The sequence below is a fragment of the Schistocerca gregaria genome, chromosome 3 (genome assembly GCF_023897955.1).
Source record: "Schistocerca gregaria isolate iqSchGreg1 chromosome 3, iqSchGreg1.2, whole genome shotgun sequence".
NCBI classification, from domain to species: domain Eukaryota; kingdom Metazoa; phylum Arthropoda; class Insecta; order Orthoptera; family Acrididae; genus Schistocerca; species Schistocerca gregaria.
In genome coordinates, this window is record NC_064922.1 from 859,592,521 (window position 1) to 859,612,062 (window position 19,542).

The 19,542-nt window shown below is 43.4% G+C and overlaps 1 protein-coding gene across 1 annotated transcript in view; it reads left to right on the plus strand.

Moving 5' to 3' along the window:
* The window catches only part of LOC126355632 (cGMP-specific 3',5'-cyclic phosphodiesterase), a gene marked incomplete at its 3' end in the record, with an annotated part of 1,336,169 nt that overhangs the window by 1,041,496 nt on the left and 275,131 nt on the right, over positions 1-19,542 (plus strand). Inside the window, exon 10 of the mRNA XM_050005998.1 lies at positions 6,555-6,698. Within this exon, the coding sequence (XP_049861955.1) occupies positions 6,555-6,698 (144 nt within the window). The remainder of the gene's footprint in view (positions 1-6,554; positions 6,699-19,542) is intronic.

Sequence of the window (19,542 nt, forward strand, 5' to 3'; positions counted from 1 at the left end):
ATTCGAACCTGCGACCGTAGCGGTCGCGCGGTTCCAGACTGTAGCGCCTAGAGCCGCTTAGCCACCCCGGCCGACTGTACAACATGTGATTCCTGCTTTGGAAGGGGCCAACAGTATGGAAAACACGGTCTTCGTGTCAGTTGGTTGATAATAAAACTAACATTATGGACTTGTTTGACCCTTTTCTGGTCATATCCCGTTCCTAATGCGTTACATATAGAAACTTTTCTGTGCTTTTTTGGTGCATTCACTGCTCCAGATTTTGGCCTGTAGCGTAAATCGTTGTCACATTAACGCATTAGAATATCTGCCACGTTTGGCTGTCATACGATACCTAGAGGCCAGACTGGACCTCTGTGAGTGGCTGCATTTTATCTAAATCACCCCGGTATAAAGATATGCACCAGACGGCCCAACAACCATACAGTGGGGTCTCCCGACTAAAAATGCCATACCATCATTTAATTTAATTTCTTAGCAATTCAACAGTTTGTTCACAAACCATACAACTCTCGTGCTAGATACCGTTTTGCGTCAATGTAAACATCACTCACGGAGTATGCCTTAAGTCTGTTCCGACTTGGAGGCTGCTGCGTACGAGGCAGTACGAGGAGCAATCCAGAACTATGCATCTGGCACGGTACCCCACTGCCGGCCGTTGAAGAAGGTACAAGCATACGGAATAGGTTTCCATATGTGTGAGTAGCTCGAACACTACTTACGTAACAGAACCCAGTATGTTGTCCTCGAAGGTGAGTGTTCACCAGAGGCAAAGGTATCGTCAGGTGTGCCCCAGGGAAATGTGATAGGACCACTGTTATATTCTATGTACATAGATTATCTCGCTGACAGGGTGGGCAGCTATCTGATGTTTGCTGATAATGCTTTTGTATACGGTAAGGTGTCGAAGTTGAGTGGCTGTAGGAACATACAAGATGACTAAGACAAAATGTTTACTTGGTGTGATGAATGGTAGCTAGGTGTGAATGTGGAAAAATGTAAGTTAATGCGGATGAATAGGAAAACGAAGGCCATGATGTTTGGATACAGCATTAGTAATGCCCTGCTTCAGACAGTCACGTCGATTAAATATCTGACCGTATTGCTGCAGAGCGATATGAAAGGGAACGAATGTGTAAGGATTGCGACAGAGAAGGACAATGGTTGTCTTCGACTTATTGGGAGAATGTCAGGAAAGCGTGGTTCCTCCGTAAAGGTGACTGCATATACAGGGTGTTTCAAAAATGACCGGTATATTTGAAACGGCAATAAAAACTAAACGAGCAGCGATAGAAATACACCGTTTGTTGCAATATGCTTGGGACAACAGTACATTTTCAGACGGACAAACTTTCGAAATTACAGTAGTTACAATTTTCAACAACAGATGGCCCTGCAAGAGATGTGAAAGATATAGAAGACAACGCAGTCTGTGGGTGCGCCATTCTGTACGTCGTCTTTCTGCTGTAAACGTGTGCTGTTCACAACGTGCAAGTGTGCTGTGGACAACATGGTTTATTCCTTAGAACAGAGGATTTTTCTGGTGTTGGAACTCCACCGCCTAGAACACAGTGTTGTTGCAACAAGACGAAGTTTTCAACGGAGGTTTAATGTAACCAAAGGACCGGAAAGCGATACAATAAAGGATCTGTTTGAAAAATTTCAACGGACTGGGAACGTGACAGATGAACGTGCTGGAAAGGTAGGGCGACCACGTACGGCAACCACAGAGGGCAACGCGCAGCTAGTGCAGCAGGTGATCCAACAACGGCCTCGGGTTTCATTTCGCCGTGTTGCAACTGCGGTCCAAATGACGCCAACGTCCACGTATCGTCTCATGCGCCAGAGTTTACACTTCTATCAATATAAAATTCAAACGCGGCAACCCCTCAGCGCCGCTACCATTGCTGCACGAGAGACATTCGCTAACGATATAGCGCACAGGATTGATGACGGCGATATGCATGTGGGCAGCATTTGGTTTACTGACGAAGCTTATTTTTACCTGGACGGCTTCGTCAATAAACAGAACTGGCGCATATGGGGAACCGAAAAGCCCATGTTGCAGTCCCATCGTCCCTGCATCCTCAAAAAGTACTGGTCTGGTCCGCCATTTCTTTCAAAGGAATCATTGGCCCATTTTTCAGATCCGAAACGATTACTGCATCGCGCTATCTGGACATTCTTCGTGAATTTGTGGCGGTACAAACTGCCTTAGACGACACTGCGAACACCTCGTGGTTTATGCAAGATGGTGCCCGGCCACATCGCACGGCCGACGTCTTTAATTTCCTGAATGAATATTTCGATGATCGTGTGATTGCTTTGGGCTATCCGAAACATACAGGAGGCGGCGTGGATTGGCCTCCCTATTCGCCAGACATGAACCCCTGTTACTTCTTTCTGTGGGGACACTTGAAAGACCAGGTGTACCGCCAGAATCCAGAAACAATTGAACAGCTGAAGCAGTACATCTCATCTGCATGTGAAGCAATTCCGCCAGACACGTTGTCAAAGGTTTCGGGTAATTTCATTCAGAGACTACGCCATATTATTGCTACGTATCGTGGATATGTGGAAAATATCGTACTATAGAGTTTCTCAGACCGTAGCGCCATCTTGTTGCAACAACACTGTGTTCTAGGCGGTGGAATTCCAACACCAGAAAAATCCTCTGTTCTAAGGAATAAATCGTGTTGTCCACAGCACACTTGCACGTTGTGAACAGCACACGCTTACAGCAGAAAGACGACGTACAGAATGGTGCACCCACAGACTGCGTTGTCTTCTATATCTTTCACATCACTTGCAGCGCCATCTGTTGTTGAAAATTGTTACTACTGTAATTTCGAAAGTTTGTCCGCCTGAAAATGTACTGTTGTCCCAAGCATATTGCAACAAACGGTGTATTTCTATCGCCGCTCGTTTAGTTTTTATTGCCGTTTCAAATATTCCGGTCATTTTTGAAACACCCTGTAGTTGCTATTGCGGCCCATTCGTGAGTGCTGCTCCAGTGTTTGAGATCCGTACCATGTCGGATTAAAGGAAGACATTGGAACAATGCGGAGGCAAGCTGCTAGATTTGTTACCGGTAAGATTGTACAATACGAAGGTATTAGTGACGTAGTTCGGGAACTGAAATGTGAATCACTGGAGGGTACGTGGCGTTCTTTTCGACGAGCACTATTGAGAAAATTTAGAGCACATGCGCTTGGGGCTGACTGCGGTAAGATTCTACCAGTCACTAGGAATACTAAGATAACATTAGAGACATTATGGCTCTTACGAAGGCACATAGACAGCCGTTTTTCGCTCGCTCTATTTGCAAGTGAAGCAGGAAAGGAAATGACTATCAGATGTACGGGGTACCCACCGCCACGCACCATACGGTAGGTTGTGGAACATGTATGTAGATGTAAAACTTGTGATCAGCATCTCTCGAATCTGTCAAGCTCTTATTGTCAGTAGGTGAGCCGCGTTACACATCTCCACAACTCAGAAAACTCCGACGAGGTTCCGAGAATCGAACCGGGTCCTTCCGTACCGAAGGCAGCGACTGCGGTGCTAACAATTCGGCTACAGAGGTGGCCATAATGTTTTTCTCTTTTTAGTATGGGAAAGGCCATATCGACCGCATGCCTTCTCCAAAAGGCTAAGCCATGTTTTCCTATCTAGCGAATTCAGTACTGATTTTCATCATCACTACTTCATCCCGATGTTGTACGACTCTCCACTTCAGAGTCTTACTTTTTCTCGCCTTCCATCTATTTCTATGAAAAATACTGCGTTATACAGTCTATTCTCAGTCTCTCTTACTGTATGAGCAGTACGGGTCAAATTTCTTTTCTTCAGCGTTATGGCGACGATACAGAGTTTCGACAGGGTGTCTTGTGTACTATGTAAGCAGTCTCACTGACGTAGTGCGGTAACAAAACCTTACGACAGCAAGACATGAACTGGACAAGTCCTTGTCAGGAGGCAGGTGGCACCACATGTCTACAAAGAACTCACGATATTCCCATAAATCATGGAACGGTGGTTTGGAGACGCGTAGCTGGCGCCCGATAGCGTACCAAAAGCGTTCCGTCGGGGTCATGTTACGCGGATATTGTGCCAAGACATGAACGTAACATCACTATCGTGCTCTTCAAGTCACTGTAGTACGATTCTGGCCTTGAGAAAAGGATAGTCGTCCTGCCGGAAAATGCTATCACCGTCGCGGAAAGATATCAAGCACGATGGGGTCCAGGTGCTCCACAACAATGCTGACGTAATCCACAGCTGTCATGGTGCTTTCGATTACTACCACAGGCCTCATTAAGCCGGGATGAATGTTCTCCATAGGATGAAACTGTTGCGTCCCCCAGGTTTGGCAGACAAGAATTGTCCACGTAGATTTGGTAGAACGACGTTTATTTAACACGAGAGAATACTTCTGTTCCAACTTGTGGTTAAGTACAATGTAAAAATTAATCACTTGACAAACACAGTTATTTCTTATAATTATGTGGGCTTCCACAGCTAGAGACACTTGACATAAAAGTTTACTGACTATTGTACCATGTCGTAATGTAAAAAACTTTAATGTAGAAATCAATTTTTTGGTTACGGTTACAGTGGCCTTCTGGGTTAGAGGTCTGACCCAAAGATGGACACTGTAATCATGGCCAAAACATTGTGTTCTCCAGCGATGTTTTTTACGTTATGACACAGTACGATACTCACTAAACTTTTACGTCAACAATTACTTTTTGAATAAAGTGCAAACCGGACTGAAAAGAAAATCTCTTCTCTCCAAGTAAAATAATACCAGTATATTAGAGAGACCAAATACCTGAACAGAAACAGTCACTGCCTGTGGAAGGCAAATGAACACAAATATTCTTTGAAGGCTGATAGCATTAGAAAAAAAAACACCGTTAGGCAATATCACTAACTAGTAAGTATCCTACAGTAGCTGAAATTCAACTGCTGAGGGAGCAGTCAACAGTTAATTTTCTACACTTACACACGGTACAAGCTAAAGTCCAAGAAGGACAGTTCAGTTTCAGAGTTCCATTATGATGAAAGACAATCAAGTCTGGGGTAGAAACAAAGCCAAGAAACCTAACAAGTCCACTAACTGATCACTGACATAAAACACGGCGTCGTCGTTGCGGTGGTGACTGATGGAATGCGACTGCATTTGGCATCTGGCTCAGGAAACCCACTCTGAGTGAACGTGCGCGTCTTGTCTCGAGCGCCTGCCTAAACACAGCCCGGAAGCCAGGACGCCGCAGGCACTACTTCCGGTCACGTGGCCCACAGAGGATAGAGCTGTGAGGATAGAGCGTAAGTCGTGCTCGGGTAGCTCAGATGGTAGAATGTTTGCCCGCGATAGGCAAGGGTCCCGAGTTCGAGTCTCGGTCCGGCACACAGTTTTAATCTGCCATGAAGTTTCATATCAGCGCACACTCCGCTGCAGAGTGAAAGTCTCATTCTGAAATGGAGTGATCTTTTTCCAACGAACCTTAACTGCTGATAGGTAAGTGAACAGAAGTGAAAAGAAGTAGAAAATAACGAAAAGACTTAGCGTAATTTCGTGCGAGATAATGTGTGAAAAAGAACTGTAAATGGTTGTCTGGCCGTATAAAGAGGTATTTTTGAGTGTAGTGACTACCCTCGATTTTCATGGTCATTTTTACAATGCCGGGCCTAATTGGTAAAACTGTCTAAAGCTGATACTCCCCCTACCAAGTCCAAGGAATGGGCTGGGGCACCTGCGATGAAACGAGCCTACCCCACCTCCCTCAACCCCCTTCCCCCATTACCCTCCTTGTCCTTCCCTCCTACCATCCACTTTACTCCCTACCGAATGTCAGACGCAAGTGTGAGGTCATATCTCGCGCAGTACAGAACCGAAAGCAATGCGCGTGTTCGAGCTTTGTGACAACAGACTGTAGACAACTAATTGACGCATCTACATCCATACTCCGCAAGCCACCTGACGGTGTGTGGCGGAGGGTACTTTGAGTACCTCTATCAGTTCTCCCTTCTGTTCCAGTCTCGTATTATTCGTGGAAAGAAAGGTTGTCGGTATGCCTCTATGTGGGCTCTAATCTCTCTGATTTTATCCCCATGGTCTCTTCGCGAGATATACGCAGAATGGAGCAATATACTGCTTGACTCCTCGGCGAAGGTATGTTCTCGAAACTTCAACAAAAGCCCGTACTGAGCTCCTGAGCGTCTCTCTTGCAGAGTCTTCCACTGGAGTTTAACATCTCCGTAACGCTTTCGCGATTACTAAATAATCCTGTAACGAAGGGCGCTGCATTCCTATTGATCTTCTCTCTCTCTTCTATCAACCCTGTCTGGTACGGATCCCATACCGGTGAGCAGTATTCAAGCAGTGGGCGAACAAGTGTACTGTAACCTACTTCCTTTAGACAATTTTACCAATTAGGACCGGCATTTTAAAAATGCCCACTTTCCCTGGGGCGGCAGTATCTCTACTGAAAGGGCCTTGTCGTGAGGCAGATGATTTCTGGGCTGCTGAGTGAGTGCTCGTGTTGCAGATCCTGCTGAACCTGGCGCGCAGCATCTTCGAGGAGCAGAACAACCTGGCGTGCCTGGTGACCAAGATCATGACGCAGGCGCGCGACCTGCTCAAGTGCGAGCGCTGCGCCGTCTTCCTGCTCGACACCGACTGCTGCGAGGCGGTGAGTCTCAGTCAGTGGGAGCGGGAATTCCCCTCTCCAGAGAAAGACGACAGTTTTTTTTATCTCTATATTTTGACTTTGAGTTATAAGGACCATACAGCCAACAGCGGTTATGAAGTGCAAAAGAAACGTAATCGCAATAAAGCAGAATAGCACAAAATTCCGAAGTTAGATAACCAACACACTCTTAAAGTTAATAAAAGCGCAATTAGAGAAACACTAGACAGATGGTGACAGTGATGACAATGAGACTGGATCAGAACTACAAACGGCACGATACAGAAACATTATGAAAAGTATGCAAATACTCTTATACTAAAATACAAAACATGAAAAAGCAAATACGATGCATCATACAACAAGTACAAAAATAGCTGAAGAACAAAATTGCAAATAATAATATATAACAATGTGAGAGGTATAGCATACAGATAGACGTACTTACTTTTGTGTTGTCTCGTTCTCACTGTAGCCTTGCACCGTGAGAAGCAAGGAGAGGATGTTGTTTGGTGGCCAGTAGTGCCTAGTAGCCTCTGTCTATAACACAAATGTATGCATTTATTATCAGGGTTCTTTATTAACCAGGACAGAAAGCTACTTAAGATTGTCCAGGTGTTGTGGTACAAGCTCTTCCATAATAGTCCACGTTAGCCTCATTGCTACTGAAGTACAAGTACTTCTATGTACGTTACTCTGGTCGCTAGGTACTGACTGAATCTGAGCTAGAGGCTGAGCTAATTGCAACTGTGACACCCACTGGGCTGTAACTGAGGACTCGACTCCGGTCCGTGGCGAAGGTCTAAATACTGGTGGCCAAGAGGGCGTTGGCGGCCTGGTTCTTGCGAGTCTGTCTATGGCCTCTATTGATCTTATTGCAGCTTCTTTGCTACCTGGTGTGCTGGTGACAGCTTATGCCAGAACACTTGTACTAAAAGAAGAACCCTAAATGATAAACATAATACAACCAACTGTATGTACAATAGTGCCATTAGAACAGAGTCATTAAATGAACATATCTGCTGTTCAAATAAAACTCTGTGCGCAAATTGAAACACAAAATTATGCACCCAATTACATTTGGATACCAGTGGCTTTCAGATAGTCTATGGGCAAGTTATGTTAGCAAAATGGCGGGGAGGGGGTGACCTCTCGCAACTAATTTTTTATATGTCTGATTGTGCAGTCACGTACTGGGAAAATTCCATTATGATGTGCTACAGATCCGCTACTGCCTAAATGATGACAGTTGAACAGATCCTTTTCTGTTGTAATGGTCAGTACAAATATAGCTTATTAGCCAAGTACCTGGTGTTGCCCAGGTAGTATTTATTCCAGTCTTCCAGTAGTCCATCTCCTCCTGCCCTCTCTCTCTCACTCTCTCTCTCTCTCTCTCTCTCTCTCTCTCTCTCTCTCTCTCTCTCTCTCTCTCTCTCTCTCCATCTTCTCCTATTTCCTTTCTCTGTCCGTCTCCTCCTCCCCTCTCTCTTTGCCCATCTCCTCTTCTTCCCTTTGTGTTCATTTCCCTCTCCTCTCACTCTGTTCTCCTCCTCCATGTCTGATCTCATTCTTGCACCACCTGTCCATCTACTTCTCACCCCTTCTCTCTCCACGTTATAATCCCTACCCCAACTAGAGGTTATTGGTTCTTAGTCTCACAGTATTTGTTCCCAAATAGTAAGTTTGGTTGAAATAGATTTACGGCTTTATAAGGAGTATTTCATCCGAAACTTTGATTGCATACGCACGTGTCACTACACATAACATATTTCACACATATTTGTACACATTTTCCACCTATGTCTCCAGTTAATTTCGACCTGCAGTTTCGCTTTCACGCATCTCAATGTTTATGATGTCACATCTCACGAACTGCGTGTCATATAACGACACATGTTTGCAACTAGTATATGTGAATCCTCTCTGCGAAATGCGTTGCGAATACAGTTAGTAGTGAAGGAATAATTAATTAAAATGTCATACTTGATGCGTCAGTTTTACTGCATAAACAACGAAAATGTAGTAAGTGGTAAACTTCTTCCCTTCCACCATTTTGTGGGGAATGTCAGATATAAAAAGTTTCCTAAAGGTTGTAAATTATGCGCGAAGACGGTTGCATGTCACTAGTGGTCTCATGCTCAAATGCTGGATAAATCTACACAGTGTGGCTATCTGTGCGTCTTGAGCTACCCTTCCTTTCCATCCCCACTCCTGTTCCTTTGAGGGGTACGTATTTCTTACTCCCACACCGGTTCTTTCCAGACAGTATCTGATGTGTGTACCAAGTTCAGTTGGAATTGATCCACTTTTACAATATGCATGCGATGTAACTATCAACGTTGTGTGTGCGCCGTTTCATAGCTTGCGCGTGAAGTTTGTGCTCGATTCGGCTGCTAGAGGCCTCCCGGCCTGCTAATACGACAGCAGTTGCGTGCGCAGCTAGCTGTCTCTTTCAGCCAATTACTTTACGGGTTGCAGCGAAAGGTTCCGCCCGCTAATTATATATCGTTCATTGTGTGGTACTTTGTCTTCCATGTGTGCCACAAATTATTTTATATTCCGGGCAACCGCAGCTGTTGAAAGACATGTCAGGAAGAACTCCGCTCACGGCTGGTAAAATTTTTGTTTATCAAAACACGACCGGTTTCGCGGCTTTAAGCCGCATCATCAGGTGAACAATGTTAAAAGACATAGGCAAACCCATGGCTCCTAGTTAAAGATCACTATCTAGAGAATGTCGTCAATACTATGGCGAGCGAAAGGTAAAGAAGAAGTGCCCCACTCCTTAAAATTTGCTTGCACCAGTATTACAGCAGGGCAGCTCAGTGCAGGGCAAGGTAAGGCAAGGCAAGGCAAGGCAAGGCAAGGCAAAAGCGGCCCGCACGAACGACAGACAAGAGACTAGCCTCTATGTGTGTGTACTGCTTGAGCAAGAATTTAGTGTGTTCTTGGGGATAGAACAGCATGCGTTTGCGTCATAATGAAAGCAATATCGGAGAACTTACTTCCGTGACAGTTTCACTTAAACAATCATAACTGGACATACTTGTCACAGGGAGTTACCCGCGATCCTAATTTGTAGAAAATAGGACTTACTTTCCATCTGTCATTGCTGTTTTTATTCTCTCAAACTGTCCCGTTTCCGCCAGTGTTGTCCGTCTTCAGGTCATTTCTCGTAGTTACGTAGCAAACAGACTCAACATAGGTATCACCATCACTCTCATATACATAATATTAATATCTACATAGTCTATCACAGTGAAACTGATATTTACGTTAAGACTTTGCAATCTCCACCTTCGTAATCGGCCTCCTGGAATGCGATCCAACTGACCGTGATCGCATTTGTCTAATGCAAATTTATAATGAGTGAGGCCATCGTTATCGAAAGAAAATAACGCCGATTAGTTGGAGGAAAGTGTACAGCAGACTCTTCTGAAGGAAGAATCTATTCTAAATTACTGACGATAATTCTGAAATGGGTGGAATATAGGGCAGTCGCTCACGAACCGCACAGGGGGAAAAAGGGTGCCACGTAATATTTACTACCAAAGTCACTGATGACACAAAGGAAACACTGATTAGCTGAAAAGAAGGGATAATTAAACGGTCGCCATCCCACTAGGGCAGAGAATCTCCAGAGTATTAAGAAAGGTAATGGCAAAGAAATTTAAGCGAATACCCACTGGCGTGGCAACAGAAGGTTGTCACGCTTTTCCACAGCACAACAGTTGACGAGTAAATCAATAAATAAGAAAGCACTTAGTTTGCAGTTACTTATTGTGAAATACTAGCTTTTGAAAGTAAATATAAATGAAATTAATGGTTAAATAACTGACTGGCTTAACGTAAACTTTGTTATGTAAAAAAATAACTATCAGCAGCCTCAGTGTAACGTAATGCAAAATTTTTAAAAAAAGCAATTTACTTCTAATGATTGAAAGATTGAATTGAATATACTTTAAGCAAATGAGCAATTGATTTACTCTTAAAAGAACAACAATAACATAAATACCAAGCCAACAGAAGTCACTCGCTAAGCTAAATACAGAATGAATGAAAGAAATTGCGCACTCTTAATTAGTGCTGTATCTTTAGTTATTGGTTTCGCAATGAAATTTTACTTTAAGTAGCCTCTGTCATGCAAGTCAAGAATAAACAGTTACTGAAGCAGAAAATTTAGACTGCAACTGGTCATTACCAAACACAGAAAACTGGCAGGAAATAGATAATCAGTTTTCATTTTCTTACGACACTCGGTAATGGCGTGGAAGGAAAAAGGTAATAATGTCTGAGGACAATGACAACACAGGTGGCCTACATGTGTTAACTATTGAAGGTTATTATTAAGGTTAGCCATACTCTGTGAAAGCAATGTTGGTGGGTGAGTTTATAATTTTTCAGTTAACGGTCTTCCGGTGTTGTGGCTGTGCGGACGACGGAGAATGTAGCCGACGACAGTGCTGAGCTCCCGTTGTTGTTGTTGCTGCTGCTGGTTGATGAGAAGAATCCCGTTTGGTCTCCAGAGCCACGGACAATTACGGGAAAGGCAACAGTTGAATGCAGCTTCCTCCGGCTGTCCGCTCTTACCGTGCACTCAATATTCGCAGGTTAACGAATCAGGCGCGTCTACACTGACGCGAGCATAGCTGCACACCGCGTCTGCGGGAGCGCCCAACAAACACTTCCGCACTTTCTCATAACTCAAGCAGCTCCACCTCCCCCATGCTCGCAAGGCGACAGAGACTCTCCATAGGTAAAGATAAACAACGGCACAGCAACCACCAAACACTTCCGCACTTTCTCATAACTCAAGCAGCTCCACCTCCCCCATGCTCGCAAGGCGACAGAGACTCTCCATAGGTAAAGATAAACAACGGCACAGCAACCACCATTGCGTCGTGTCACTATCGATACATTTAAATAAAGTTCCCTTGGCTATTATCCATCAATTTACAATAGTTTCATTATAATTACAATCAATTATATACAGTCATAAATAAATACACTATTACGTCGACTACGTATTAAAAATAGTTTCCGTAATAAAGGTTACGGCTTCAGAATAATAAATACAGTACAAGTTATCAACGGATATTAAACGGCGAAAATTTTGTATGGTGCAGAAGGTATTTTATCTGCATTTTCGGTGTTACAACTTGTTACTGTGTACCTGAACAAGAGACACATTGACCGATATCGGTCAGTTTGAAATAATAAAAACAGCGCTCGACAGACGGAAAATATGTCTACGTTTTAACTTAACACGTAGCACATCGTGAACTGCATGCCAAACATGTACAGTAATTGAGACCATACAATACAGAATTGACTCATTGCATGTACAGAAGTGCATAACAACTTCGGCTAGTAAGCTGTAACCCCCTTTGAAGATATCCTCTGCTTTATAGAAAATATATAGACACTGAATTCATCTCGTCCGTTTTCCTAGTAAAGCGAAAGAAAGCCCACCAGGGTGAAGAGCTTAAGGGTTGTGTCAAGCTGGAAACTTGAAAGCCTTGAGCTGTTTTGGAGTGCTTTACATAAACCATATCACAGAATCTGTGGCAGTATTCTTATTCCACTGTCTTTTAGGAAGATAACATTATGTTCATCTACATCTATACTCAGCAAACTGCCATGCTATATGTGGTGAAATGTGCTTCATACGCCACTCTTTCCAAAGCAGACCAAGTTTTTTCCGCATCACAGTGTGAGTAAGTGTAAAACCAAGTGCACCTCCATACTCTGTATGTGTGTGTGAAGAGAGACCTGAAAATAGACATTGCGACAACGGATTTGCACAGACAGCACCAGGCGGTCACCTCACCGTGTCCATAGCGTTTAGCTGCGCCTGGTCCAGCATATAATTTACACGTAACATCACAGTGTGATGATAAGGCTGTAGTGGGTTGAAAATTAGTTGCACAAAAACACGTACCAAAATACGAAAAAGCAACTGGCTTCATATTTATATCGAAATAACCATCCAAAATACGTGTAGTTACGTTGACTGAAATGATACAAGGAAATAACAAAAATTTGAATTAATTAATCTATCTCACCGACGAAGATGAGTAATTCGTTACTGCAATGCTCATTACAATAACGTTTATTATATGGCCGCTGTTGTATATACATTTGAACTATTTTACCCTCGAACACAAAATTGTGTTTTTTCCTTATATTTTTCATAATGGAGGAAGAGAAAAAAGAAAGTGGACAAACATCCAAAGCTCATGCTCAGAGCGTCTTTAGATTATTAGGATCACTATGGTACAGATTCCCCCCATGAACCATGGACCTCGCAGCTGATGGGGAGGCTTGCGAGCCTCAGCAATACAGGTAGCCGTACCGTAGGTGCAACCAGAACGGAGGGGTATCTGTTGAGAGGTCAGACAAATGTGTGGTTCCTGAAGAGGGGCAGCAGCCTTTTCAGTAGTTGCAGGGGCAACAGTCTGGATGATTGACTGATCTGGCCTTGTAACATCAACCAAAACGGCCTTGATGTGCTGGTACTGCGAACGGCTGAAAGCAAGGGGAAACTACGGCCGTAATTTTTCCCGAGGGCATGCAGCTCAACTGTATGGATAAATGATGATGGCGTCCTCTTGGGTAAAATATTCCGGAGGTAAAACAGTCCTCCATTCCGATCTCCGGGCGGGGTCTACTCAAGTGGACATCGTTATCAGGAGAACGAAAATTGGCGTTCTACGGATCGGAGAGTGGAATGTCAGATCCTTTAATCGCGCAGGTAGGTTAGAAAATTTAAAACGGGAAATGGATAGGTTGAAGTTAGATATAGTGGGAATTAGTGACGTTCAGTGGCAGGAGGAACAAGACTTTTGGTCAGGTGAATACAGGGTTATAAATACAAAATCAAATAGGGGTAATGCAGGAGTAGGTTTAATAATGAATGAAACAATAGGAATGCGGGTAAGCTAGTACAAACAGCACAGCGAACGCATTGTTGTGGCCAAGATAGACACGAAGCCCACGCCTACGACAGTAATAAAAGTCTATTTGCCAACTAGCATGCAGTTGACGAAGAAACTGAAGAAATGTATGATGAGATAAAAGAAATTATTCAGATACTGGAATTCGATAGTAGGAAAAGGAAGAGAAGCAAACGTAGTAGGTGAATATGGGTTGGGGGTAAGAAATGAAAGAGGAAGCCGCCTGGTGGAATTTTGCACAGAGCACAACTTGATCATAGCTAACACTTTTTTCAAGACTCATAAAACAAGGTTGTATACATGGAAGAACCCTGGAGATACTGACAGGTTTCAGATGGATTATATAATGGTAAGACAGAGATTTAGGAACCAGGTTTTAAATTGTAAGACATTTCCAGAGGCAGATGTGGACTCTGATCACAATCAATTGGTTATGAACTGTAGATTAAAACTGAAGAAACTGCAAAAAGTGGGAATTTAAGAAGAAAGGGTACCTTGATAAACTGACTAAACCAGAGAGTGTACAGAGTTTCAGGGAGAGCATAAGGGAACAATTTACAGGAATGGGGGAAAGAAATACAGTAGAAGAAGAATGGGTAGCTTTGAGGGATGAAGTAGTGAAGGCAGCAGAGGATCAAGTAGGTAAAAAGACGAGGTCTAGTAGAATTTCTTGGGTGTCAGGAGAAATATTGAATTTAATTGACGAAAGAAGAAAATATAAAAATACAGTAAGTGAAGCAGGCAAAAAGGAATACAAACGTCTAAAAAATGAGATCGACAGGAAGTACCAAATGGCTAAGCAGACATGGCTAGAGGACAAATGTAAGGATGTAGAGGCTTATCTCACTAGGGATAAGATAGATACTGCCTACAGGAAAATTAAAGAGACCTTTGGAGAAAAGAGAACCACTTGTATGAATATCAAGAGCTCAGATGGAAACCCAGTTCTAAGCAAAGAAGGGAAAGCAGAAAGGTGGAAGGAGTATATAGAGGGTCTATACAAGGGCGATGTACTTGAGGGCAATGTTATAGAAATGGAAGAGGATGTAGATGAAGATGGAATGGGAGATATGATGTTGCGTGAAGAGTTTGATAGAGCACTGAAAGATCTAAGTCGAAAAAAGGCCCCGGGAGTAGACAACGTTCCATTATAATTACTGACAGCCTTGGGAGAGCCAGTCCTGACAAAACTCTACCATCTGGTGAGCAAGATGTATGAGACAGGCGAAATACCCTCAGATTTCAAGAAAAATATAATAATTCCAATCCCAAAGGTAGCAGGACTTGACAGATGTGAAAATTACCGAACAATCACCTTATTAAGCCACAGCTGCAAAATACTAACACGAATTCTTTACAGACGAATGGAAAAACTAGTAGAAGCCGACCTCGGGGAAGATCAGTTTGGATTCCGTAGAAACACTGGAACACTTGAGGCAATACTGACCTTACGACTTATCTTAGAAGAAAGATTAAGGAAAGGCAAACCTACGTTTCTAGCATTTGTAGACTTAGAGAAAGCTTTTGACAATGTTGACTGGAATACTCTCTTTGAAATTCTGAAGGTGGCAGGGTACAATACAGGGAGCGAAAGGCTATTTACAATTTGCACAGGAACCAGATGGCAATTACAAGAGTCGAGGAGCATGAAAGGGAAGCAGTGGTTGGGAAGGGAGTGAAACAGGGTTGTAGTATCTCCCCGATGTTGTTCAATCTGTATATTGATCAAGCAGTGAAGGAAACAAAAGAAAAATTCGGAGTAGGTATTCAAATCCATGGAGAAGAAATAAAATCTTTAAGGTTCTCCGATGACAGAGTGATTCTGTCAGAGACAGCAAAGGACTTGGAAGAGCAGTTGAACGGAATAGGCAGTGTCTTGAAAGGAGGATATAAGATGAACATCAACAAAAGCAAAACGTGGATAAAGGAATGTAGTCGAATTAAGTCGGGTGGTGCTAAGGGAATTAGATTAAGAAATGAGACACTTAAAGTATTAAAGGGGTTGTGCTATTTCTGGAGCAAAATAGCTGATGGTGGTCGAAGTAGAGAGGATATAAAATGTAGACTGGCAATGGCAAGGAAAGCTTTTCTGAAGAAGAGAAATTTGTTAACACCGAGTTCAGATTTAAGTGTCAGGTAGTCGTTTCTGAAAGTATTTGTATGGAGTGTAGTCATGTATGGAAGTGAAACATGGACGATAAATAGTTTGGACAAGAAGAGAATAGAAGCTTTCGAAATGTGGTGCTACAGAAGAATGCTGAAGATTAGATGGGTAGATCACATAACTAATGAGGAGGTACTGAATATGATTGGGGGGAAGAGGAGTTTGTGGCACAACTTGACAAGAAGAAGGGATCGGTTGGTAGGACATGTTCTGAGGCATCAAGGGATCACAAATTTAGTATTGGAGGGCAGCGTGGAGGGTAAAAATCGTAGAAGGAGACCAAGAGATGAATACACTAAGCAGATTCAAAAGGATGTAGGCTGCAGTACGTACTGGGAGATGAAGAAGCTTGCACAGGATAGAGTAACATGAAGAGCTATATCAAACCAGTCTCAGGACTGATGACCACAACAGCAACATGGTAGAGATTACTACTATTGCAAGCTTTTGTGATTTAACATGATATAGCATCATCACCTGAAAGGTGTAAAGTTGCTTTGTTAATTTTTCGTTGTCTGTCGTTTTATGTCTCCTTGCCAAAGCATACAACATAGCTCTGGTCAGGTCTACTGGCGTGTGGTTGTTATTGCGCTTTTGCAAGAGAATGAGTCGCATCCACTTGATAATAGCATGTACCCCTGTTATTTGTTGTTAAGTTACTTGCTTTGGTCAAAAACAATGCAATTACCTTTTTGCAGTGAAATATTGATTTAGGTCGTGTCAGTCACATCATTATGTAATCAAATGTACTTGGACATCATTTGAATTTGAAAACATTTTAAACCCTTGCCATTCGATTAGTTATTTGTAGTCTTCAGTGTCTAAAATTATTATAGTCAACATTAGGCATCAAATACTTATATGAAGCGTGAATATATTTAAATCAATTACAGGAACGCGTATTAGGGTAAAAAATATAACTACTGAAATTTCAAGCAGATCAGCACACTAACAAAATTGCGTAATTGGTCACTGTCAGACAATATAAAGGTACTGATGTTACCTATAAGGTAACCGAAATTTGGGTCTTCATAAAACTCATTTATATAGGTATTGATGTTACCTATAAGGTAGCCGAAATTTGGATCTTCATAAAACCCAGTTACTACGTGATTGACTGTTGTAAACATCCACCTACTTTGTCAAATCGTTGTACAGCGCTGTACACAGCAGTTCCCATAGAATCCAAACATATAACACATGCGTAAGATTAGAAAACACCAACAAAACAATCTGTATACAATACAATACAATACAATATTTTATTAAATTACCACTTACGGAATGTGACTGTTACACACTGATAAGCCAAAACATTGACCGAGCGAGGTGGCGCAGTGGTTAGCACACTGGGCTCGCTTTCCTGATTTAGGTTTCCCGTGATTTCCCTAAATCGCTTCAGAGAAATGCCGGGATGGTTCCTTTGAAAGGGCACGGCCGGCTTCCTTCCCCATCCTTCCCTAATCCGATGAGACCGACGACCCCGCTATTTGGTCCCGTCCCTTACATCAACGAACAAGCCAAAACACTGTGGCCTCTGCCCACCGCGACGTTGAATACCGCCTGGTAACGCGTTGTGGGCACGTGGAGCTGCAGCAAAAGTACATAAGCAGAGCACACATGGGCGGGGAATCAGCTTAGTGAAGTTATGGGCTGATAATGGGGAGATTCATTGAGATAAGTGACTCTGACAAAGGGCAGATTATTATTGCGCAGAGCCTGTCAACGAGTATCTCAAAATGGCGAAGCTGATGGAATGTTCACGTGCTACTGTTGTGAGCATCTGCAGATGAGGCAGAAGGACTGTGAAACTAACACTAGACGCTAAATGCTTTGACGTCCATGACTATTCACAGAACTTGGGGTTCGGGGGCTTGTCGGCTCTGTAAAGTAGGACTGATGGTAATCTGTGTCATATCTGTCGTAAGTACACAGTTCTGGTGCACGCGCAAGTGTTTCGGAGCACACCGTTTACCGTACATTGTTGAACATGGAACTCTGCAGCAGACGGTCCGCAGCTCGTGGTCGTGCGGTAGCGTTCTCGCTTCCCGCGCCCGGTTCCCGGGTCCGATTCCCGGCGGGGTCAGGGATTTTCTCTGCCTCGTGATGACTGGGTGTTGTGTGACGTCCTTAGGTTAGTTAGGTTTAAGTAGTTCTAAGTTCTAGGGGACTGATGACCATAGATGTTAAGTCCTATAGTGCTCAGAGCCATTTGCACCAGCAGACCTCTCTTACGTGTTCATATGTCGACGCAACGACATCGTCATTACGATTGCAATGGGCACCGGACGGTCGATCAATAATGTCGGCTCTTCGGGTGAATCACATTTGTGCTACACTAGGTCGAGGGACGTCTCCACGTAAGACGTCGTCATTGTGAACGGCGGGTCAAAACGCGCTGCGCGCCAAGGGCGCAGGCTGGCGGGAGCATTCCTATTCCATGGGAGAGATTCTCACGCGCTTGCATGGGACCTGTGGTCGTAATAGAAGACAAGCTGACAGCTGCAAATACATGCATCCTTCATACTTGATGCCAGCTTTAAGCACTAACGTTGTCCGTGTCCCCGAACCAGAACCGTCTTACAGTGATTCGAGGAGCATTATAGTGAACTCATGTCCATGTCTCAGCGTCCAGATGCTCCCGATTAAGTCCTATGGAACCCATCTGGGTCGCTATCAGGCGCCATCACCGCTAATTGTGCGCCATCACCGCTAATTGTGTCACCTGTGCGTAGATATCTAATGCCGCGTACCTCCGCAAACCTATCAACAAACAGTCGGATGCCTGATGCGCAGAATCAGTGATTTATTTCGTTCCAAAGACGGACAAACAAGCTATTAAGCAGGTGGTCGTAATGTTTTGGCTCATCAGTGTTGCTGCATACTAAATCGAGAGTGAAGGGTGTAAATATAGTGAATGTCCCATCCCAATTGTCTTCATTTGTATCATCGCATTTTTCTTATTTCTCGCCTTCTTCGCTGATCACACCGTTTGTTGTTCTTTAGTCATTATTGCGGTTAATGATTACAGGCTCGATTACGATGTCTTGGACGAATTCTTTCCCAAAATCACCTTTCTATAGATTTTCTGCATGCTGAACCCACTTCTGTAATTGTTCGATTGTGACGTTGGCCAAACCTCGTGAAGTAAACGCTCAACATCTGCAGTGCTATATGTGTTGTTTCTCGCGGCTACAGCTCTCTTGACATGGGAGTAAATGAGCTCAATCGGCATGCACTGGCAATGATAAGGCGGTAAGCGTTCTCCTTAATGGCCCCTTTCATTAGCTATACGTCCGGCTGCTGAACAGGTTGTGCTTTCTTTAAATGAACTTTACTCACATCTTTGCTATTGTGTCTGTAGGTGAGGAGCCAATATTTGTCGCAGTTAACCAAGGAGCTACGTCAGCCTTCTGGGTTTTCGTTGCTAGAGTTCCGTTCATGATTATTAAATGATGAAACCTTCCTCCATTAAATTCAATAAACCGGTCTCAATCAAGTTTTTTTAAAGTTTAGCTATGTTCGTTTCCGGCTGGTAATCTCATTTGTTTGTTTCGCCAAGTCTGTAAATTAGTACACCTTCTTTGAGAAAACCAGTCTTCTCTGACCCCACATGCACAACAATTAGCCTGCTCCCTTTCCCAACATGCCCTCACTTTAGCTCGAATTCTGGCAGATGTACTTTAATGAATGGTTTTGAGTAACCCAAGTTTTTGAAAACAGACTA